This window comes from Synchiropus splendidus, chromosome 14, assembly GCF_027744825.2.
Source record: "Synchiropus splendidus isolate RoL2022-P1 chromosome 14, RoL_Sspl_1.0, whole genome shotgun sequence".
NCBI classification, from domain to species: Eukaryota; Metazoa; Chordata; class Actinopteri; order Syngnathiformes; family Callionymidae; genus Synchiropus; species Synchiropus splendidus.
Window position 1 is genome coordinate 13,166,206 of NC_071347.1, and position 23,277 is coordinate 13,189,482.

Below are 23,277 nucleotides of genomic sequence, written 5' to 3' on the forward strand. Positions count from 1 at the left end.
TTGACCGACGAAGGAGTTTATAATAAAAATAGACACACGAATGCATCCAGCGCATCATACACAACCAACTGTACATTTGTGAAACAAGTGCACTTTTCAAACAAAACAAGAGGTGCAAGTAGATAAAAACACAATAAATACGCACAATTATTTGGTCTCGTTCATAAACATATTGAACTTACAGTATTGGAAACAGCTTGGAATCCCTGGTTGTCTTTTTCTGTTTGGCTTAGTATAATTAAACGAACAGCGCCATCTTCTGGCAAGATAGAAAATAGCAGGTTTACAGTGTTCATATACCTGAGAAGACACGCAGTAGTATTGAAGCACAACGTAACAGGCACAACAGATATTTACGTGAATATATTAGCTTTTGAGAAACTCTCATCACTATCCATGACACATTGCTTTTATACTAAAAAAAGAAGTATATTTTCAGACAGCCATAAAGATACAGTATATTGTGTTACATTGCCTTGATTTGCAGTGGCAAAAGTGAAAGACCAAAGTACTTAAGTGCACCTGATTAGAAAAACACAAAAAGTATTGCATGAATTATTTTCCTTATAAAACCGAGCCTACAATTACTTAAACCTCTTCAGCTCCAGATTCTCGTACAAGGAGAAGGCAGCTGTGTTTTGGTAGATGAGATCCACATTGGTTCCAGTTCTTGACTTGATAATGTCCAGCGCACACTGGTTCAGAAACACATACTGAGCCTGCAGATATAGTGAGAACACACAATGTCATCATCAGCTGATCGAGACAAGAGCAATCTGGAACACGTCATCATCTACTCTACCTCTGTCTGCACCATGAGGGGCCGGTGAAGACGCAGATCGTGGACAACACCATAAATATCCACAATATTTTCCCTCTCAATTTGGAAAACCAGACGGTCAATGGCAATGAAAGTGCCTGTGCGTCCCACACCAGCACTGAAACAACAAACATCACAAGGTTACAGCTCATGACAGGTACATACACACAGGCTATCACTACTATTGGACCACAATAACAGAATAAGATCAAACAAAATATTGATCAAATATGAACCGAAGTTCTCTTTAAGCTTGTACGTTTCAACACATCCTTCTTCGCATAGGTTTGGTGGAAAATGTAATCCTCTCTTCTGCACTTCCCTGCTAATCCTGCTCATATTTGATGAATTTCAAACCTGCAGTGGACAACGGTAGGAGAAAATTTGGAATATTGGTCCATGTGCTCTCGGACCAAGTGTCTGAAGCTGATGAGCAGCTCGGTGGTTTTCGGCACTCCGTGGTCCGGCCATGCTGTGAAGTGGAAGTGGCGAATAGTTCGAGTCTCTGCCGTTTTTACCTGAAAGACAAAAGAATGTGAACATTTCCCATTTTTAAGACACAACAGTGGACTATCATGTTCTCAGCACGTGCATTTTTAATGTCGAACTCTCTGATTGTCCAGTCGTCCAGAGGTACTTCTGAGGTTTTGGTCACAGTGATGTTGGCATAGTGCTTCGTGTCTTCGGTCCAATACTGCTCACATTTTATCTTCAGAAAAATACCATTGGGACACAGTCAGGAAGACAAACACTAAACACTTCTCCCTCTTGCTTTTAACTTGCTTTCAGCTAAATATCAACTGCTATGAGAGCCACTGTGCAACAGTCACCTAAATGTCATTGATGCTTGAAACATTATGATGCACACAGACTGATGTGAATGTCACCTTTCCCTGTTCGATGCAGCGTGTCAGCATGACCACAGTCTGCACATTCTTCTCCCAGATCATCCTCCAAAACTCGTTCACCGTGCCGGGCAAGGGACCCTGAGCTGCAATGAACTCTTTCCTGGAAAGGTAGCCCTGTACACAACCTCAAGAGAATCAACACTCGCTCAAACAAGTTTCACTATGTTGATACATGGGGCATGAAAAGGTTAAGAGATGAAGCCATGAAGGAATGGAGAAGCAGGGAGTTGGTCAGTACGCACCGGCATGTAGTTAGCATTGATGTAATCATCATATGGGCTTCCGCTAATAATGGAAAGCTTCACCCTCGAAGAATCATCTAAGACACGGGCATATTGAATAGATGGAATTATTCAGTGCAAGTGTCTCAGATACATGAGATGAGGGCTAATATAGAGTGCGGATGGAGAGCGACGTGGCAGAAACTTACATGGGAGCACATTGTTGTAGCGGTTTTTCGGCTTGTTCTCCAGACTGAGGGCGTTTAATTTCGCCAGGCCGGTACCAACAATTTTCAGGTCCTTGAAAGACAAATCATTCATTCACTTTGATGCAGCGGCATCTTGCCGGGTGGTTCGATATTTGGAATGCAGGCCCTTCTCGCTATATCTGCGTCAGTTGCTTTTTAAAGATAACTACGCAAAGAGCTGCAGATGAAAGCTCAACAACGCCACGCAAAATATAAATATGAAAGATTAAATAACAAATAAAAAAAGGTTTTATAGATGCCTTTTTTCACTACTCTGAACATTTACTTTTACCTCAAACTCCTCGGCAAATCCGCAGTTGGAATCGGCTTTCTGCTTTTTGTAAAATGCTTCGAAGTCCTCAACCTTCACAGCAGCACTTCTGCTCACAGGACAGTGAATTCCAAAAATGCAATGTATGAAACCGCTCACTTATTTAGAAACATTCATTATAAAATTATACTTACACTTTAGCCCTGAAAAAGTGAAAATATTAAGCATATCAATTATATCAATAGTGAAGTGTTAAAAGCAAAAACCACTTAGGTTACATCGAGACTTACCCCATTGAATGTATCTGAATCTCTGACGATTCTTTTGTGGCCAACCTACAACAGATTAACATGTTATCATGCGTGTCAACGTGTGGTAACCACTCAAACACTCTCACACCAGCATTTTAGAATCATCTATTCAGCTATTTTTTGTGCTTTTGAGGGAAACTACAGCATCATAAAAAGTCCTTGCTGTGGCGGCAGCACTAACCACTAACTCCACTATGTTTGCACAGTGACGGAAAAAGAAACACTTTACATTTGACACAATCTTGAATAATAGCATATATAATATAGCAGTTCCCTGTTGCCATCCATCCATGCAAATAGGCAGTTTGGAAATAATCGGTGTATCACTAATGCACACACATTATTCATCAAAGCAAGGGTTCATAGAACAAGTTAAACATTAACTGACAGTGGACACCATTGTCAAATACAGTGAACAACGCAAAATCATAACACATCATTTACCATCCAAAATAGCTCTGGACCAGCTCCCACGTAGGCGTGAACAAATAAAAAATATGTTTATCTTTAAATTAATATTGCAAGGCTCACAAGCAGAAATCAAAACTTGGCCACAACTTAATATCATCTGACCTCATTGAGGTCCACTTAGTAGGCAAAAGCTTTGGGACGATGGTGACAAACCTTCTCCAGTAGACGATAAATCCGATGAGAATGATGAAGAGCATGCAGAAAATCCCCAAGGGAACTCCGACAGCCAGGCCAATAAACTCTAAAATAATGAAATCGTGACTAATTTCATTGAAACAAAAGAAGAGATGAATGAAAACTGGATAGATGACTGGTACCTGGGTCATGTGGGAGGTGGACCTCAGGATAAAAGCCTGTTATTGATACAATTGATGACCGATCATCTACGAGGCCTCTCTCGAGGGCGACCTTGGTGAACAGGGCAATGGCGTAGCTGCAAGACACGTGCGTTATATTTGTGTTGTAAACCAGTGTTTATACTGTATTCAGACCGCTTGACGGCTTACTGGTATCGTCCGTTTCCACTGAGAAAACCATTGTCATAGCTTTGCCATTTGTTTGTATCTCCAACTACAATGACCATATCCTCCATATTTCTACGTGTATTAAGGTCTCTCTCTCTGAGTATGGCCAAGTATGCCAGGGTTTTCTTCTGGCGCCACTCTTCATATGTCTTTCCCAAGTACCTCTTCATATCAGCAGCATTTATGTCTGACAAAAAAAGGACATAATGTTCGATCACAGATATAAAGAGCATGTCTAGAAGAGCATGTGTAGAAGAAAATTGATCCCACCTGCTGGACTGTTCGTGATCAACACACCCACGCTGGTGATTGGGCCTTCGTTGCTCACCAAAAGTTTGGAGTCAATTTGAACAGAAAACTGGTTGTACTTTATGTCATTTACCATTGATAGTGACTCAAAGTTCTCTGGAATGATTGGTTCTGTATGGAAAAAAATAGGAAATACTCATGAATTTTGTGGAATTACACAAGATGTAACATAGACATGTAACATTGCAAACTGCAACCCACCCGTAATGCCAGTTCTAGCGGACATATACACAGGTTTGCTGGGATGACCACAGCCAAGAGTCTCCAATGTCAGGTTGTATTCTGTATGGTGACTCAGATTGGAGATTGTGAGACTGCAATTTTGGAGACAGGCACTTGTGTACCGAACAATGTTTGCTTCTGGAATAGAAAGCTTGACACCTCGATGATGACCTCTGGGTTTGGACCAGGACACAATGATCTTTGCATTTGCTGTGTTTGGACTTTGAATAGCGACGCCATTAACTGGACTTGCATCTGCAGAATTAGGTGAACAGAAGACAAAACACAAATCAACTTGAAGTCCGATAGCATTCTCAGCATAAAACAATTCTATACAATAGCAAAAAAGTCTGGTGGCAAATGTAAATGCAAATGAACTAGGACATGTAGGACTGATTTACTTTGGCGTCTTAAATAACAACTTCTTGTCCATGAAGCCCTGCCTGAACTATGACCTATTCAATGAATCAAGTATTTTAAACATACCTGTGCATCCATCGATCCAGTAAGGAAGACCTCTGGTTCCATCCATTGTTTCTGTGGTAATGCTGATGTTGTAGCTGGTTCCAGGCGTCAAATGATTGATGGTGAACTCATTTTTTGTGACAGTAGTGCTTCTATTGACCGACTGCTCAAAGCTATGCCAGGTCAAAAAGTAACGGTAGCTAGTCTTATATTGATCAGGATGGCTCCACGTGACTTTGATTTTGTCTTCTTCACTTGATAATGAGGGACTCTGCACAGTCTTTGGCCCTTGTTCAAAACAACAAGTCATAAGTTGAACATCATCTTCAAGTCACACAGAAGGCTATATCATGAACTTGCTTACTTGTGGAAACAGAGTAGATGGTGACTGGGTCACTTTTAAGATTCATGAGACCCACTGTTGCCACAGTGATGTTGTGTGGAGTCCCTGAAACCAAGGCGAAAAAGGTGTAGCTTGTGTGTGGAGTCCAGGCAAACATTGTTCCGGGTGGAGAGATTTCCAATTTGTACTGGAATTCAGCATTGTCCATTAGAATAGGTTCTGCCCACTTCAGCGTCAGCGATCTAGTTGTCTTCATTACGATCTCAATCGGACCAGGACGGTTGGGAACTGGATAAACAGACCGCATTTCAAATATCAAATAGTTGTGATAGCTTGATGAGGTTGCATGAAACAGTGTCCTAATTTTCACAGCACAGTAGGTGGCACTCTTGGTTTAATATGAAATTTGGTTTCATCTACTAGTTGTTCAAAGCCAAAGATTATACAGCAAGCAGGCAGTGACATCTAGTGGCCTCGAAAATTAGGACACTGTTTCATGAAACCTCATCAACCCATCACTGGCAAGCACTGAATATGAATGGTGCCTTTATGTTACAAAGAATTGTGCATATCATACTCACAAGTCGCATTTGACACTGGCTCAGACGAGGCACTACACGGACCACTGTGTGTGGTCACTACTGCTGTGTACAGCATCCCGGCAGAGAGAGAATCAAAGAGCAACTCCTGCGTATCATTGTTCAACCTCCTTGGTTCGAAATCCATCAGTGAACCATTTAGGGTCACAACGTAGTACTCCACTCCTCCTGGCGGAGTATTCCATGTCACCATGACTGAACTGTTGGAGCCTTGGCTGGAGATTTTGGGTTCCACTCTCTGAGGGACTGTTAATAATAAGAACACAATATTGCATCTATGCCATGTGGTGCTTAAGAATAAATCATCTTTAAATGTGGATTAAAAAGGCAATTTGACAATTTTGTGTTCAGCTCAGCTCTACTGGTGCGTCATTCTTGTGAAGGGGACACTGCTTTTTGAGTCTCTTTCTTTACAGTCTTTTAGTAAAGTGTTCCAGACAGATGCAAATATCAGTCAAAATACTTACTGGTATAGTTTTGACCAGTCACCGCTGTACTTTCATACGCCAACAAACCAACTGTTGCGACAGAAACAGAGTAGAGAGTTCCAGCTTGTAGGTCGTCCAGAGTGACTGAGTTGTTTCTGGTTATGAAAGAGTCTCTAAAAGTTGTGACACGAAATCTGTACTGATTATGACTCATTCCATCTGGATCCATCCAGGTGAAGGTGATGGAGCTGACGGTCTGAGAGTAAACAGTGATGGGACCTGGAGGGGTTGGAACTGCAGATGATGAAGACAAGGGCCATTACCACTCATAGACTCTCAACAATACGTCATATTTTGAAACTCAATTATAAAGAGACTCACAGGTTGCGTTGCACACAGAAGAACTGTTTGTCTCCAAATGGGCTGTTTTGGTGACCACCACTACACAGTATAGGACTCCTGGTGTCAGACCCACTAAAGTTGCATTTTCGGACGTGACACTTAGATTGCTGTTTGTGTACTCCAACTCAGTGTCTCTTTTGAACAAGACTGAATACGAATCCACATGACCAGACGGAAGACTCCAGGTCACAAACATATCTGTTGTTGTTCCAATGAGTGTAATGTTCATCACTTCCGAGGGCTCTGAAATGCAAAAGATAAATTGTTTAACTGCTGTCACACTCAAGCAGAAACATTTGAATATCATTCAAATATGACATTTATCTATATAATAATAATAATAACAACAACAACAACAACAATAATAATAATAATAATAATGTCATTTTAAAATTGCTTCATCAAAGCAAATCTTTCGAAATGAACTTCTTACTTGTGAGAACTGAAATGTTCGCAACAATGGACTTCACCCCTCCAACAACAGTGTACACATCAAAACGGTACTGTCTCCCTGGGATCAGATTGTAGAAGGTGTAGGTTTCTCTTTGTGTTGTCACATTCAGGATCTTATCCTCATCCAAGTACATGTCCACCAGGTAGGAGTAGGTGGATTTATGATCTCTCTGTCTGATCCATGTCAACTGGATGACACTGGCATTTACATGCACCTCTCTCAGACCCGTCACTGCTTCCGGCTCTAGAGCAGAGAAAACATCCCAACACAAACATATATTTATTATCAGACTGGAAACATCAACAACCCATGTCAAAGACTCACTTGTGTAAGTGTCAGTCTGCTCTGGTTCTGACACACTTTCCGGTGCTGCCACAGTTTCTACAGTGATTCTGTATTCTGTTCCTGGCTCCAGATCATGTACTTCAGCTTTAGTATCACTGACCTCCTGTGAACTTTCAATTGTTCCATTTAAAGTGTGGGTTCTGACCCGGTATTTGTAGAACACCTGCACACCCTGTGGTTCCGACCAGTCCACAGTTATTGATGTGGTGTTACGTGGGCGGGCCTCCAGATTCAACACCGGATGGGGAACTAAGTAAATAAAAATCAATAAAAATCATAAATGAAATTGGTGCTAAACAGAGCAGACCAAAAACCGAAGTTGTGTCACTGTGTATATGCCGATCTTAAGATATAAGTATGACAAATGAATTTTGTATATAAATGGAAAACAATTTACAGAAAAATAAGGCACCTTCAAGGAAGCAAATTGGAATAAATATTAATGTTATATTGGGGTCTGAATCTCTCAGCCAACATATAATTCTATTCATAACCCAAGGATTAAGAAATGTGTACCAATAGTAGGCCAGTGGATCTGTTAAGTCCTGCAATGTATGCTGCAATGCTCAGTTTTTCCAAAACAAATATTTTGATTATTAAACCAAAAAACATTCTACTCATTTAAAATAAGTGTTAGCTTATTCCACAGGTGGTAACATAAATAATAATCAAGTTTGTGTCATAAAAATGTGCTTTAAGCTATGTAAAATGCACCATTGAATTACACAATATTAATATTGTTAGTTCAAAGAGAAAAGGTATATGGACACCTTTCATTCAGAATTAGGTGGAATTTAAATCTAAAAAACTTACTAGTAACAATAATATATATTTATAACATCTTTGAAAGACCTTTTAGATTTAAATACTGGATAAGGAATTTGACATTTTAATCACATGCTGTGTATTTAGACTTGAAAATTTTTGAGTAAATTAATACAGATGTTCAGAAGGATGTGTGTTTTACCATTTCACTTACTAGTGTAACTGCTCCCAGTCACTGCTGTGCTCTTATAGTCCAACAAGCCGAGCGTTACAACGGAAATATTGTACAAAGTTCCTGGCTCCAGCTCATCCATCAAGAACCATGGGTCTTTGGTGACGTAAGAGCCATTGAAGGTGGACACAAAGAAGGTGTACTGATCGTGATCCATACCACTCGGATCAGTCCAGGTGAAGTTAACAGAGTCAACAGTTTGGGATTCCACAGTGATGGGACCTGGAGGTGTGGGAACTGGACCACAAAACAAACATTGCTTAATAAGTCTTTCACTTTAGCAACACAAATATTCACTGAATATTATCAGAAACACCTTTATTAGAAATATTGCCTTGTGGTATTAGCAACATTAAAATGGTCCTTTAATAGAGACCATACACAGTAAATTAGCGAGGAACGGAGTTGACATTCAAACAAGAGTGCAGCTATTGAGAGAGACCACGTGGCTACTCTCTAGTTCAGAATCACACCTGAACAACTTGAGAGTGGGATTTGCAAACAGGAGCAACAAGAATTGTTTTCACCTGATGAGTCTTAGACAACTAATTTTGGACATCCAACTGTATATCACTTTTGTTTTAGTGACAAGCACTATAAGACTTGTTGCACTGTACTGTAGGAGATAAACCATTTTCAATTCTTCTGAAGTTGTGTTTCTTATTAGCACAGTCATAGCATTAAATAAATGTAACATGTAAAAAAAAAACAAATTTCCGTCTCCACTAACTAAGGGACTCACCTGTTGCATTGCAAACGCTGGAACTTGAACTGCTCAAATCAGAAGTTGTGGTGACGACCTCGGCACAATAGCGAACTCCTGGTGTCAGACCCTCAAATGTTGTTCCATTTGAGTTATTAATGCGAGTCATATTTATCTGCTGTGAGTCTCTTCTCAAAAAGACAACATAGAAGTCCACTCCGCCAGGAGCTGGTGTCCACATCACCGATATATCTGTCGTTCCTCCCACGACCGTGATGTCCGAAACCACCTCAGGTCCTACAAGACAAAAGACGAGTGAGATTTTGTCGTTCTATTTTCATGTGAAGGCGAACTATATGAATTTCACTTTACACATAACACATCAGTGAAAAATCATTGAACATGAACGTGACAGAGGGAAATAAGGGGAATGAAAAAAGAGACGCTCAACAAACAAGGTTTATTAATAAAAACAGCCTTATGAAAAGTGAATTTACATGAGAAAATGTTTTAAGGTGTGCAGTTGAGTTGAAGAGACCAAGAGCACAAAATGATATTTACAACAAGATCATGGTACAATCCTTTAGTCTATGCTGGTCATAGCTAATAGACAAGAAGTATTTTTAGAAAAAACATACTTGTGTGTACTGAAGCACTCTTTACAATAGACGCCACATTTCCTACAACAGTGTACACATCAAAACGGTACTGTCTCCCTGGGATCAGATTGTAGAAGGTGTAGGTTTCTCTTTGTGTTGTCACATTCAGGATCTTATCCTCATCCAAGTACATGTCCACCAGGTAGGAGTAGGTGGATTTATGATCTCTCTGTCTGATCCATGTCAACTGGATGACACTGGCATTTACATGCACCTCTCTCAGACCCGTCACTGCTTCCGGCTCTAGAGCAGAGAAAACATCCCAACACAAACATATATTTATCATCAGACTGGAAACATCAACAACCCATGTCAAAGACTCACTTGTGTAAGTGTCAGTCTGCTCTGGTTCTGACACACTTTCCGGTGCTGCCACAGTTTCTACAGTGATTCTGTATTCTGTTCCTGGCTCCAGACCATGTACTTCAGTTTTAGTATCACTGACCTCCATTGAACTTTCAATTGTTCCATTTAAATTGTGGGTTCTGACCCGGTATTGGTAGAACACCTGCACACCCAGTGGGTCTGACCACTCCACAGTTATTGATGTGGTGTTACGTGGTCGGGCCTCCAGATCCAACACCGGATTGGGAACTGAGGAAAACGACACACCCCAATTTCTGAATTCCAAAACGTCTCATTAAAAAAAAAAATCATCACCAAATAAAGATAATCTTACTTACTCGTAAAGGAAGTCTGACTGACACCTGCGCTCTTTAAATTCTGAGGTCCAACTGTTTGGACAAAAACCATGTAGTGGGTTCCAGAGGAGAGATGAGACAACACAGTGCTGTTAGTGGAACTGGTTGTTTGTGATTCAGTGAAGGACGTCCTGTAGCTTATAAAGTAGCTGAAGCTTGGAGCGTCGGCCATCATGCGGGGCGTCGCCCACTGAATCTGGAGTGAAGAGTTGGTCCTCTCACTGATGATGATGGAGCCAGGCGGTGTAGGAACTGAATAGATTCAGTAGATTCAGTTGCACGTGGACTGAATACTTGGCTTTACAGCATGTTAACTTTGTCATGTGAGTTAATCATACCTGTGGCAAATGAGTAAACATCAGATGTGTTCAATAGGTCTCCAGCAACAGACGTCACAGTGACGTTATAAAGTCTCCCTGGTTGCAAACCAGCAACATTAGCAGTGGTGACTGCTGTTGTACGGCTATGAAGATACGTCAGATCTTCATTTGAGACGTTCAGCATATAGTGATCAGCTCTTCCTGCCTGCAACATCCAGGAGATGTTGAGACTATCAGTTGCTGGTGTGACTGTCACTTCCAGAGGCTTCTCGGGTCCTGTAGAATTGAAATTTTAGAAAACAAGCAAAGATCATGAGGAACTAAAAATCACCTTAAATAATATTAGGAAAAAGCTATTATTCATAATTGGGGAAAGAGAAATACAATTACAGTATGCGTTAAAAAAAAGTACTTTAAATTTAATCCCAAACACTTGACCAATTATATCAGAAGATAGTACTCACTTGTGAATGTCGTTGTCCGAGTTTTTTCTCCTTCAATGCTCAAATTTCCCACAGCAGAGGTGACAGTGATGTTATACTGAGACCCAGGAGTTAAATTGATGATAGTGTAGGAAGTGTCAGCAGTAATGTTACTGAACACATTTGCTCTGTCACTCCAGTTTATAATGTACATGGAAGCGCCTCCTTCTGGAGGGGTCCAGCTCAGTGACACTGATGTTGTTGTGACTTCAACAATCGAGAGGTTTCTTACCACTGCAGGCTCTACGAAAGTCAAATGAACTGGCTTGTAAGAGAAGGAAAAGCTCCATCTGTTACGATCAGCAACACGTCAAAGTCAAGACGTAAACCGAGGGTCACCAACCGTTTGAAAACCGCAAACTCCTTCAAGGTCAAGCTTCAATATAAGCTTCATATATAACAAAGTTACGGGTGACTTTAATAATAGAAACTATTCATGGCAAAACATACAAAGACATCGACCACTTCAATGATTATTATTACTGTTTTCAGAATTATTCAATACGGTGAGAAACTAAAAACAAGAACAGGCTAACATGTTACTCTGGGCTCGTTTTCTGGGTCATACATACCTGGTTCTAATATAGGGTAGCGCCAAGACTTGGCAGGAAGAAAAAATATAAAAAAAGTAAAATTTATATAAAATTATACAGTAGATATAATTTTATATAAAATTACACACACATGCATCATATATATATATATATATATATATATATATATATATATATATTCTCTCCCCCTTGTTAACGTAAATTTTATTTTAATTCTCAGGCACAATGTGTTACTCACTTGTAAACTGGGAAAGGGTGATGGATTCTCCTTCCGTTTTATTATCTTGTGCAATGGCGACAAGCGTGACCGTGTATTCCACTCCTGGTGTCAGGTGTGATAACAGGGCAGACTCCTGAGCCGAGTATCTTATCAGTCGCTCCCCGCCGTTGTGCCATGTCAGTCTGTAGTTCAACATTTGGCCAGCAGGCGGACTCCAGCTCAACCAAATAGATGTGGTGTTAGAGCCCAATGTGGCATTCAGGATCTTGCCTGGTCCTGAATGACAAGATGAAAAAGGATTAATTGAAGAAAAATAATTAATGAAACAGCATGGATAAGGATGTAGTGTGATATTTCAGCTTACTTGTGTATTGGAAGACATCTTTACTGGCTCCCGTCGTGCGGCGGTCAGCAGCAACTGCAGTCACATTAATTTGATGCTGGACTCCTGGACTGAGGCTGCTGATGTCGATGCTAGTTGCAGATGTATTTTCCATGTTTCCACCAGTCCACTCTACTCTATAGAGCAGATGCCCTCCCACAGGGTGACTCCAATTTAACCGTATGGAGGAAGTGGTGACTTCTATCACAGTAAGGTCTTGGACTTGATTGGGCCCTGAGGATAAGACAGTTCATTAGACAGTGATGCTATCTCCATGTTTTTTTGTGATAAAATTACTTCATACGACAGTTCAATTGTACTTTATTTATGTGGTTAAAAGGACCTGAGGCTCTTTAAAAGGCACTTTTAATGGAGTGCAACAGGAAAAGGATTCTGCGGTTTACAAATTTACAGTATAATATTCCTCTTCGTTTCCTGTTTTCCTGTTTCAAACCCATAAAAAACAAGCCATGAAGAAGCAACGTTATATACTTGTATATTGTGAGACGGTCGCCATCTCTCCTTCGGTGAGGCTGTCGTCTGCTACTGCGCTCACGTATATGTTGTACTTAGTTCCGGACGCCAACTCAGTGATAAGTTTAGAGGTTTCATTGGCAACAGCTTCCATCATGCCATCTGTCCACTGAACCTTATAGTTTGAAACGGCTCCCACCGGTTCAGTCCAGGACACTGAAATTGAGGATGTTGTGACTGAAGTCACAGTGAGATTTTGGACTTGAGCGGGCTCTGATGGTGACAGAGAAGATAAAACGGAATTGTCACAATTTTTCCATTATTGCAGCTGAATATAGAGTTATGCATTATGTTAATAATAATTCAACTTACTAGTTGTGACATTTTGACAACATCCTGAGCAAGCTAGATGGACCATATAGGTGGTTCCTGGACTCAGATCAGTCAGTGTACCGTTCCCGGAAATGTCCCCAACAGTCAGGCTGCAGTTTGGCATTCCCGACAAAATGGTTGTCGTCGTGGCGTTAAGGATACCATCGATTTCACTACAACCTGGAAGAAAACATTTTAAATAACAAAAACAAAGTGCAAGAACTGTACACATCCTAATATACTGTATTAGTAGAACAATACATAGAAGAATAACTGATGGAAGAAAAATAAAAGCAAAAATAATGTGGAGTGCAACTTACTTCTGCACTGTGCTTGTGAAACCTGTGGAAAAAAAGAAATACAATTCAATTCCCACTAAAAATTATTTTGACAAAATTTTGACAGCCAGTCAGTTGCACAAACACTGCTGAAGATGGACAAGCAAAACACAAATCCAATGAAAACATCCAAACAACACTGAACAACAACATGAGCAAACACTTATAAGAAAAATAATTCAGATAGAATAACAAATAATACATATTTCTTTTTATTTTAATGTTACATTTTTTTATTTTTATTATTATTTTTCTCACATCATGATAAAAATCATTCAGTTTAATGATTCCCTTTATATAGGTGGCCATATCCAACTGTATTATATACATTAATTATTGTTAACTGCATGAAAATATATTTCCAGAAAATCACTCAAAAAATACTAGTACCTACTTTCACATAACCCAGACTGGTGACATTTAAAGTGCAAACAAATAACGGTGTTTCACAGTTCCTGTCTACTGACAGAGACAGATAATGAGCACATTTGTGTAGTAAATGAGGAAGTGACCTTGTTCAGCTTATCAAAAACACAGTTACAGTAAAAAAAAAAAAAAAAAGCTTCCTTCTTGTTCTTGTCAAACACAATTTGTGTTTCACAAAAAAGTGAAAGCTGACGTGTTTCTCTGGTTACCAGTGTCTCTGCTATCAGAAATTACTTATTAGCCAACTTTAAACAGCCAGCAGCAGCCATCCACCTCCATTTCTATCTGGTTACCACACAGCTAAACATTCCAAAACACAACATCATGACAGCAATGACAGCACTCCCAACTAATTCTGGACCTGGATTCTGAGAAAGCAGGCCTCGTATTGTGAACAGAGAATATAACACATCCACTGATGAACCAAATTTTCAGATTCCAAACCAGTTCTTTTCCTGTATGGAGGCGCCTTCACTACGCTTGGGGATCTGGAACTGGCACAGAACCATGCTGGTGTGAAATGGCTCTCTGTCATAGAGACAAAACACAGGACTAGATAGTGGACAAATATTTTTATTATTCTCCTGTCATTGTTATTGCTTCCCAATGAGGCAAAAGTTAAACCATGGTGTTGGTAACCCACCCCTGGTTTTCATCTACCCCCTCCGTCATCCGTGCCAAGATTCACACTTCCCTCTACCAGGAAACCTGGATCCTTAGTTAGCACGGGCCCTCCAGCCACTCCACCCAGAACTTATCCTCATGGAGAACCCTTGACAAGATGCTGGAACCACCTCAACTAGCTTAGCTTCGGGGAAAAACGCAGCCTCTGTATGCAGACGTGTCCCGTTAGCTACAGTTACTGACTGTTTTTTCTTCATATTGAGGTGTAAAACCTTTCCTGTCTCCACACTGGACCGTGGTAGAGTGTCACAGGGGAGGTGCTCGCTCTCCACACCTCCGAGGCTGGAGCGCTCACTCCAGGGTTTGATGTCCTGTTGTGGGCTGGAGCTGGGACAGGGATGAGGCGAGTCTGGGACAGAGCTAAGTTACTTGGTTTATGACTTCGTCAAAGCCAAACTGCACAGAAGCGCACATTCAGAGCTGGACACGCACCGGGCACCTCTTCACTTCTGGAGAGCCGTCACTCACTCTGCAACCCCTCCCACATGCAGCGGCCACACACATAGAGGAACAGCGCACCTGCAGCAGACACCCTACATTCACTCCTACAAAAGCCTCTTTTAAGGCTTGGAACGCATTATTTCTTTTTCCATTCATTGTAATGGGAAAAATCGATTCAGATTTTGAACAAACGGCCATCTGGAACGGATTGTGGTCAAGAACCGAGGTACCACTGTATATTCCAATACAGGAGAGACGATATATTGTGATAATATACTAACAATAGCCATACATCGTAAACCACGTTAGCTGCATGCTACGTGCTAAAGTGGTCCATGTGTATTTGATGATGAAATGTGACTCTTACCGCGGGTGACGTGTCGTCTATTGGAAGGTGCTGAAGGGGGAAGTTGTTGCCGACTGGTGGTGGTGGTTGGAAGCCTCAATAAACTCAAAATCACATCCATACCTAAGCATGTATTTAATAAGTGTTGGTATAGTAGACTTCAAATATCAATACAGTACACAGCATCTGAGTGTATCGAAACTTTCTTACATCCGTGGCACTTGGAGGGGGTGGAAGAGATGCTTGCTGCACATGACAAGTCTAAGTTTCTCAATTTATACTTACATGCATCAAGTAATCCCAATGAGTCATTTACAATTCATTCAGGTTCATTCCAGTCCATTCATTAAATAATTGACTTTAAAAAATGCAGTAGCTTCAAAAGTACAATATGGACACGAGAGAGAAACTGTACAAGAGAGGGTCAAAACACCAAGACAAACTGGCCATATTCCACAGTAAATAACCATGTATGATTAAAATTGAGCTTTTTTTCAGAAAACCAGTACAGGTGGTCTGAAATAGTTATGATTGTGTACACAAATGCCAAGTCAAATGACTCTGAATGGTGACTTCAAAAATAACAATCGTTATTCACAGCTCAAGGTTATAAAAGCCAGAATGGTCGCAGCCATCTTGTAAAGCACAAAAGAACGCAACCTGGGTACCTTTTATCAAACCCAGCAGTGAAACACGTGTTTTAATTTTAGAGTTCACAGTAATGCCCATGACAAAGAAATGCCCAGAAAACAGATTTAGATATTTCCCCTACACAAACCACAAACCCTCGGCGGACCAGTCACGCGCTTCTCCTTTTAACTCACCCTGCCCTTCCTCTCAATCTCAGGGGATGTAATTGTTTCTCAGACTTCAATGTTCTGCCAGTTCATACAGTAGTGAAGGAAGTTTACATCATCTTTGACATATGAAGCTACTGGCTGGAGTGCATTTTGTGTACTTTGAAAGCAATATATTGGAAAATATATATGATTAAAATTATGAACGCGATTCCGGGACTATGTATAGTAGTAGTACAAGAAAGAAAAAAAATAGAAAATAAAACCCTCAATCTCTGTGAACTGAAAGGGGAAATACTGCCAGTATTGTATACAATCAAACTATAATGAAGCCATGCCATAAAATAGTCATGCAAATGTCATAAACCTTGTTCTCTTCCACATTCACGATGTGAGTTTGAAATAAACACTCATCCATTCATAAATGCTGGCACAGTGCCAGAGAACAGCCGGTATACTAAAAAGTCTTAACGTTAATGTTGGTAATTTCCTTTGATCTATTCAAGTAAAGCCCCAAGAGCATTAATATCAGAGTAACTTGCAGCTTAACTTCGTCAGTCATCTAGAGGTCATTCCGGCGTGTGATGAAAAGTTACAAAAACATTGCCCAGCGCTTCAGAAACACCTGGCCGTCAGCATGTGTAACAGGACTGATCCAAGTTTCATCACCATGGATGACACAAAAAATATCAAGAGGTTGAAGGTGACATGACAGAATGCGAACGGTTATTTTTGGCATTTTCTCGTCTTCAAGCAGGCATCCATGTGAAATGAACCTCAGGGAGTAGAATGGTTTGTATTTCTTGGCTCGTTTCTCTGGTTTGCACTCCCTATCATACAGACATTCTTCATCAACTTTTGGCTCCGATATAGGACACCATATAATTTAACTAAAAATCATTCCTTTGATCTTTGATATCAGTCCAAAACACTGACCTCTTTTTTTATCTGCTGTTCTTTTCTGTAGGAGGAACAAAGCGGCACTGACCGCTACACAAACAATACGTCAGTCCGACCTGCCACTCTCGTCCTCTCCAGCTTATTCCTCTCAGTTTGTCCCGATAAACCCACAGTTCCTTCCTCCAGAATCACACCCTGACCTCAAAACAATCCAGAAACCACCTTTACAGCAGTCTGAAACCCAACTCTGTCTAAATCTGATAACTAGGAGCAGAAACAATGAAGCGACAGACGTTCCGCAATAGTTTAAATTCTGCTCCTTCAATTACACTCGCCGGTAAAAAGGGGCTGGTGAAATGCTGAGCAGGGAAAGATGACTCTTGTTCCGCTGCGGAAACTGCTAATTTGTGTTATTTGACCGAAAAATACTTGATGAAGTGTTCGACCCTGTGCCTTCACCGTTAAAGCCCTATTAGATAAACCACTGCACCGTATTTTCTGTTGCTGCTTCTGTGCTGCTGGCAGCATGACAGGAGGACGCATTCATAGTCAGAGGCTGGGCCTTCACACTGACCATCGAGGTGTGATCACTGTGATGTTTGAACGTGTGAAAGTGAAGCACGGGGTGTGATGTGTCCTCATCTGTGAAGGAGAACGATATTCTGGAAATACCAATTTATTATTACTATTTTATTTTATTTATTTATTTATTTATTTTTTCAAATTAACAGGTTCATACTTCTTGTGACAGGATATACTACTGAATGGCTGATATATTCCAGATTTCACAAAGCAACTGGATATCTATGAGAGAGAAAATACATTATGTCTGAGCTATATATATATATATATATATATATATATATAGGAACAATATATATATATATATACATATATATATATATATATATATATATATATATATATATATATATATATATATATATTGCTCAGACATAATGTATTTTCTCTCTCATAGATATCCAGTATATATCCATATATATATATATATATATATATATATATATATATAAGCTACGTTTGAGTTGCAAACCCTACTCTTCATTGTGCAACTAATGTGCAGGCCAGCCAACCACAAACCTTCTTTTGTTGAATGCCTTTGATCGACAAGGCCATAATTTCAGAAACATGCTAGACAGAGCAGCCAATGACAAACACAAGTTTAATATGTGGGGCAAAACAAGAACTTGACCCACGCTGATGCGAATATGTGAGTTGAGAAGGAGCTGCTTAGCAGAGTTCAGCCCAGCAGTTAAGCAGCATATGGGATCCCTATTGTCAAATGTAGACCAACTGTCACTCCACAGCACCACGGACTGCATTCACAATATATATACATATTAAGTCACTTGGCTAGAAGGAAGGTGAGAATTTTACACCAGTCATGATCAGCCTGGGCTGTAAAACTGCCAGGAAAGTAGTTGGATATTTGCTATTTAATCCTGTTTCCACAGCCTCTCTCTCCTGCTGGATCCGCACATTGGTCTCTGATAATGCTGGCTCACAATCACTGAAACAATTTAGGCCCCAAAATATTACTCTCAGATCCTGCTCTGGCACTTAGTTTTCAATAAACTCATACTCATATCTCATATTGCTATCACTATATAAAGGGTCAAAATTACATTTTTGGTGACATCAACTAGCCTTAGAACACTTGAACAACACCTTTCACAGTACTATGGTATCCAGATATGGTTAGTTGGCCACCACACATTTCACTTCCTCAAACCTGACCGTCTTTTTTGAAAGGATAGAACTTGCTTGATCAAACACTGCAGGTTGTGATGACAACAGTGACGATACTTTTTCTATCAGCAGATAACTATCCTAGGATGTTTGGAATGTGATAACACATAGCTAATCACACTTGAATACATGTGGTAAACTGTGGTGGTAAAATAAGATCAAACTGAACTTTATTTCAGCAGTTCAGTGATGGAACAAAATTTGTCATGTCGCAGTCCATTAAAAAGAGTAAAGAGAGTACTTCATAGTGAGTATTTAAGTGTACCCTAACAGACAGCATGACTGAATACAAGACAGAAATATGTTTTATCTTCGTAGCCAACAGGCAAAACTTGCTGAGAAGCCACAGATAAAATGATAGTCATCTGACAAAGACGCCTTTGAGGCCGACATCTCATTTACATGGGCTAGAGACCCACAATGAGTCTTTGTCATTCGTTTTGTAAATGTAAATCCCTGAGTGTGGCATGTTCACAGACTGACGATTAAAAGCCGACCCTGTCCAGTCTGTGGGGTTGGTCGGGATGGACTCGGCAACATTCCACAGAGAGGAACTTGATTTGTGAGCTCGGTGACCCAAACCCACAAAATGCGGAACATTAGGTTGAACAGCGGAAATCAACACATAAAATGCAAACAGGCTGTCAGTTGAAGGCTTTTTGAGGACTATGTGGGTATGAGACGTACTTACACAAAAGCATCAGTATGTGCTCAAGTCGTTGCCTGCAGGGAGACAGGCAGAACTTTTTTCGACCAGTGGCTAAAAAAAACTATTAAAGTAAAACAGTTCTTCAACAAATGAACAGTGATCAAAACTTTGGAGTGCCAGGAACTCTCAGTAGCTTGGTGCCAAGAGAACCCCCAAAAGAAGATGTCAGTTGTCAACAACGTTACAGAATGTAACTCAAAACGTAAGATGTATTTTTTCTCTATACATGGTCACTTTGACTGGTCCTACACCATCTGCTGGACAACAAAAAACACATGAAAAGACACGTCTAAAGGTTCCCAAAAACATTTGGATATCTGACCTCATGAAGAAAGATGGTTGAGATCTGATACACCAGACGTGTAGGCCATGAATTTCAAAAATATGAATGCTCTGTTGAATACAGAACACATGCACCGACCCAAACAATATATAACTGTGTCTTATTTACTTATATTTTTCTCCCTATGTAAAGTCCTGGAGAAGTTATAGTGATTTAAAAATGAAAATAATTAATTATATGTGTAAAAATGTTGTAGCATGACGAAAAATGACATAATAAAATATATATTTCCATACTGGCTAGTCAAACCAAAAGCACTTTTATTAAGTAACAATCCTAAAAACTTGACTATAGGTCATCAATTTGCTCTAAAATGGATCCCAGTTTTATCCATAGAGAGGACAGTCTCAGATGTAACCATGGATGTGTTCGAGAATCAGCAACCAGCATTTGAGGTGAAAACCCACTTCCTACTTCCTAGTCAAACGGCAGTAATGAACCTGCCACAGTGACAGTTGACAAACACAAAAGGCATAGTTGAGTCACAAGACTCTAGTGTTTTATGTTGGACAACAATCCTGCAGATGCTCCATATAAGGGGGGTTGTGTGAAACATGGTTGTGTTTGTAACGTCACAGACTGTGTTCTGTCTTTTATTTTGTTTTGGGGTCAAATGGAGTCTGTGTGACACAGTGAGTGAGAACAAGACATTTTTTTAAAGGGAGTGGGCCACTCTATACGCAAGATTGTCACACTAAATTTCTAGAAGAGCCTTTGATGAGTGAGATCAAAACAACTTGGTGGTTATTTGTTGCAAAGAATGTAGGCAGGAGAGCATTAAACACAGTGCAGCACGTTCACAGTCAACAGTCAGCAGTATGAGTTGAGGACAGCTACCCTCAAACTCGCACTGGCAGATAAGTGAATTAAAAAGAAGTTTGATTTTACCCTCAATAATAATAATGCATTGTTAAAATCATAATTAATGACCTTTGGAGTGCAGAGTAGCCAAACAAAAACTGAATTGGGTTGACATCTGAGAGGAGAAAACTTGATCACACTGAGAACGTCCCCTGGTTTGATGGACACAAAGGGCCACATTGTTATCAGTACGTCCCACATAAGGAGTCATTAAGGCAAGCGAGACATTTGATAAAATCTAAATTTAAAGTGAAACATTCCAAGTGCTTGTCAAATCAGATGTTGAGCAACGGATTATTCCCTTACTATATTTATAACCAAACAGATTTGGTGACATCATCACTTTTATTTTTAAAGTTATTATAATGATGATAATCGCAATGTGCGTGTTCTGCTTACAGCCTTTTCTACTAAATATTTCCATCTTTGGTGACCTAGCAGTAGAGACACAACTTCAGTTGAAGAGCATGCCCTGTGGATTTTTTCATGTTTGTCAGCAGGATGTTTTAAACCACTGAAGTGGGGAAGATAACACCACCAGGGACTTGAGTTTGTATATAAATATGTGCTCTGAGCGAGTGCCAAAACTTTATTGGAGCTCCCCCACTGACGGCACATGGTGTTGCTTGTCCTCGCAAGAACAATAATTGATAAATCTGTTTCAACCTAGTGCTTGACTGAAACACTTATTATATTACCATTGCTATTAGAGGTGTTTTTTCTTCACTAAACAAATCACACATACTAATATAGTCGCTTTGCATCAACATAATATTTTAAATCTTCATAACTTCAAACAACTATTAAGTTGAAGTTTTGCACAATGGCCAATACAAGCTGTTTGTATTGAAAGGACTCCCTGTAACCCGGTGGATAAGTCCTGCCGAGCCCTGATGTGACAACTAGTGACCACAAAGCTACACCTCATTCCATTCCTGACCTCTCTGTGCTGGCCACACACATCCTTACATGCCATTCTCAACCTCTCCATCCCCCTTTCTCTCTAGAAAGACCAGCGGGACAAGGACAGGTGGGTCTGATGCCGCTGCGTGCCGCGCTCTTATGTAAGCCACTTTCAATAGTGAGCATTCTTCACGGCTCTTCACTACAGGGGTTCTCCTCACTGGTGGTTCAAACAAGCTGACCTGAAGACTTAATTATTAACTTGGCGAGTAATGATGTGTAGAGATGGAAACCACTCAGGTGTCCACGCTGACATTTTGCCTTGGACAGCATTCCAATTGTGATTGTTGACCTGAGGTATGTGTGGAGGAAAGTGGTGGAACAAGTGGTGAACATGGATGGACTAGTTTTTGGGGCTTACCGTAACAATTAACTCAGTCTTTATGTCGACAATCACTAGGATAAAACACAAATGAGAAAACGCTTTTACATGATCAAGTTTATAGCTTCACACTGACCTCACAAGGGCCGGACACATGCAGGCATTGGGCCACATGCGGCCTGATTTTACTCTGGTTTAGTACGTATATACTGTATACAGTAAGTTAGAGATGGCAAGTTGAAGGTCAAACAAGGAACGTAATGATTTCGGATTCAAACACTATGGAAGAAGAATACCTGTCAGAGTGAGTTGAAGTCTCATTCTAGGCATGTGTATTTGTCACAGGATAAATATGTGAATGTAAAACAAATTCAAATAGCATCTTCTTGCAGCCGTTGCTTGGTAAGAAAATTGCGGAAAAGTAAATGCAACTTTCTCTCATCCTGTTTTTCGTTGTCTATGCCTGACGCATATGGTTCTACGAATCATAAACACCCATTGAAATTTAAAACAGACGGACTAGTTTGGCCTCAACCTCTAATAAGTTTAATCATCCATTTAAATTGTAATCCACTGATCAATGATAAAATGTTAAAAAACAAGTCTCACATCAGAGAGCAATCAATTAACATTCCTTCTCTGTAAGACAAGTCACAGCTCAAGACACATCGGGGTTTATTGAGCGAATCTAAGGTGAACTCTTCTGAAATAATGGCTTCTTGATTAAACTTTAATTTGTTTCATTTCACTTCACTGCCAATGAGTTTCTGAGTATTATCACCTCTGTTCAATGATACTTGACTGTGTGACGCTGTGGAGACATTTACAAAATAAATTCATTTCAAATCTGTTCAATAAATATTAATGTCTATGTAATGGTGAACATTAGATTAGACTGCCTTTATTCTTCCCCCTTATATTCTAAAGTTGTCATTAGACGCAATGAGTATGCTTTGCTTTGTCAAAGTTCATTTTATATTATATTATATATTATATTATATATATCATATTATATATGAATGAATAAAAATAAAAAATTGCCTAATGTACTGTAATATCTAATAGATCTGTTTCGAGACAACCATAAAATTATTAAGAATATATATAAATATAATAAGAAATTATTTTTCTTCTGTACAATAACACTGCGTTTACATATTTAATATTGCACT

General features: G+C 39.9%; 1 protein-coding gene across 4 annotated transcripts in view; it reads right to left on the reverse strand.

The window, feature by feature from the left end:
* LOC128770954 (receptor-type tyrosine-protein phosphatase eta) overlaps nucleotides 1–23,277 on the reverse strand; it is a 23,997-nt gene continuing 720 nt past the window's right edge. Inside the window, exons 2-35 of one of the 4 annotated variants that reach the window (XM_053885976.1) lie at nucleotides 13,526–13,547; nucleotides 13,206–13,385; nucleotides 12,852–13,106; nucleotides 12,342–12,593; nucleotides 11,996–12,253; nucleotides 11,186–11,446; nucleotides 10,740–10,997; nucleotides 10,384–10,653; nucleotides 10,025–10,294; nucleotides 9,680–9,943; nucleotides 9,081–9,338; nucleotides 8,321–8,575; nucleotides 7,321–7,590; nucleotides 6,976–7,239; nucleotides 6,522–6,785; nucleotides 6,180–6,434; nucleotides 5,695–5,958; nucleotides 5,135–5,401; nucleotides 4,792–5,058; nucleotides 4,285–4,560; nucleotides 4,045–4,194; nucleotides 3,757–3,961; nucleotides 3,568–3,683; nucleotides 3,404–3,491; nucleotides 2,759–2,803; nucleotides 2,663–2,671; nucleotides 2,490–2,577; nucleotides 2,159–2,249; nucleotides 1,971–2,047; nucleotides 1,708–1,842; nucleotides 1,413–1,529; nucleotides 1,178–1,338; nucleotides 803–938; nucleotides 1–719 (exon numbers count right to left, since the gene is read on the reverse strand). In XM_053885976.1, coding sequence (XP_053741951.1) covers nucleotides 585–719; nucleotides 803–938; nucleotides 1,178–1,338; nucleotides 1,413–1,529; nucleotides 1,708–1,842; nucleotides 1,971–2,047; nucleotides 2,159–2,249; nucleotides 2,490–2,577; nucleotides 2,663–2,671; nucleotides 2,759–2,803; nucleotides 3,404–3,491; nucleotides 3,568–3,683; nucleotides 3,757–3,961; nucleotides 4,045–4,194; nucleotides 4,285–4,560; nucleotides 4,792–5,058; nucleotides 5,135–5,401; nucleotides 5,695–5,958; nucleotides 6,180–6,434; nucleotides 6,522–6,785; nucleotides 6,976–7,239; nucleotides 7,321–7,590; nucleotides 8,321–8,575; nucleotides 9,081–9,338; nucleotides 9,680–9,943; nucleotides 10,025–10,294; nucleotides 10,384–10,653; nucleotides 10,740–10,997; nucleotides 11,186–11,446; nucleotides 11,996–12,253; nucleotides 12,342–12,593; nucleotides 12,852–13,106; nucleotides 13,206–13,385; nucleotides 13,526–13,547 — 6,483 coding nt within the window. In that variant the 3' untranslated portion in view covers nucleotides 1–584. The remainder of the gene's footprint in view (nucleotides 720–802; nucleotides 939–1,177; nucleotides 1,339–1,412; nucleotides 1,530–1,707; nucleotides 1,843–1,970; nucleotides 2,048–2,158; nucleotides 2,250–2,489; nucleotides 2,578–2,662; nucleotides 2,672–2,758; nucleotides 2,804–3,403; nucleotides 3,492–3,567; nucleotides 3,684–3,756; nucleotides 3,962–4,044; nucleotides 4,195–4,284; nucleotides 4,561–4,791; nucleotides 5,059–5,134; nucleotides 5,402–5,694; nucleotides 5,959–6,179; nucleotides 6,435–6,521; nucleotides 6,786–6,975; nucleotides 7,240–7,320; nucleotides 7,591–8,320; nucleotides 8,576–9,080; nucleotides 9,339–9,679; nucleotides 9,944–10,024; nucleotides 10,295–10,383; nucleotides 10,654–10,739; nucleotides 10,998–11,185; nucleotides 11,447–11,995; nucleotides 12,254–12,341; nucleotides 12,594–12,851; nucleotides 13,107–13,205; nucleotides 13,386–13,525; nucleotides 13,548–23,277) is intronic. The other 3 variants (XM_053885979.1, XM_053885977.1, XM_053885980.1) reach the window with 3 other exon arrangements.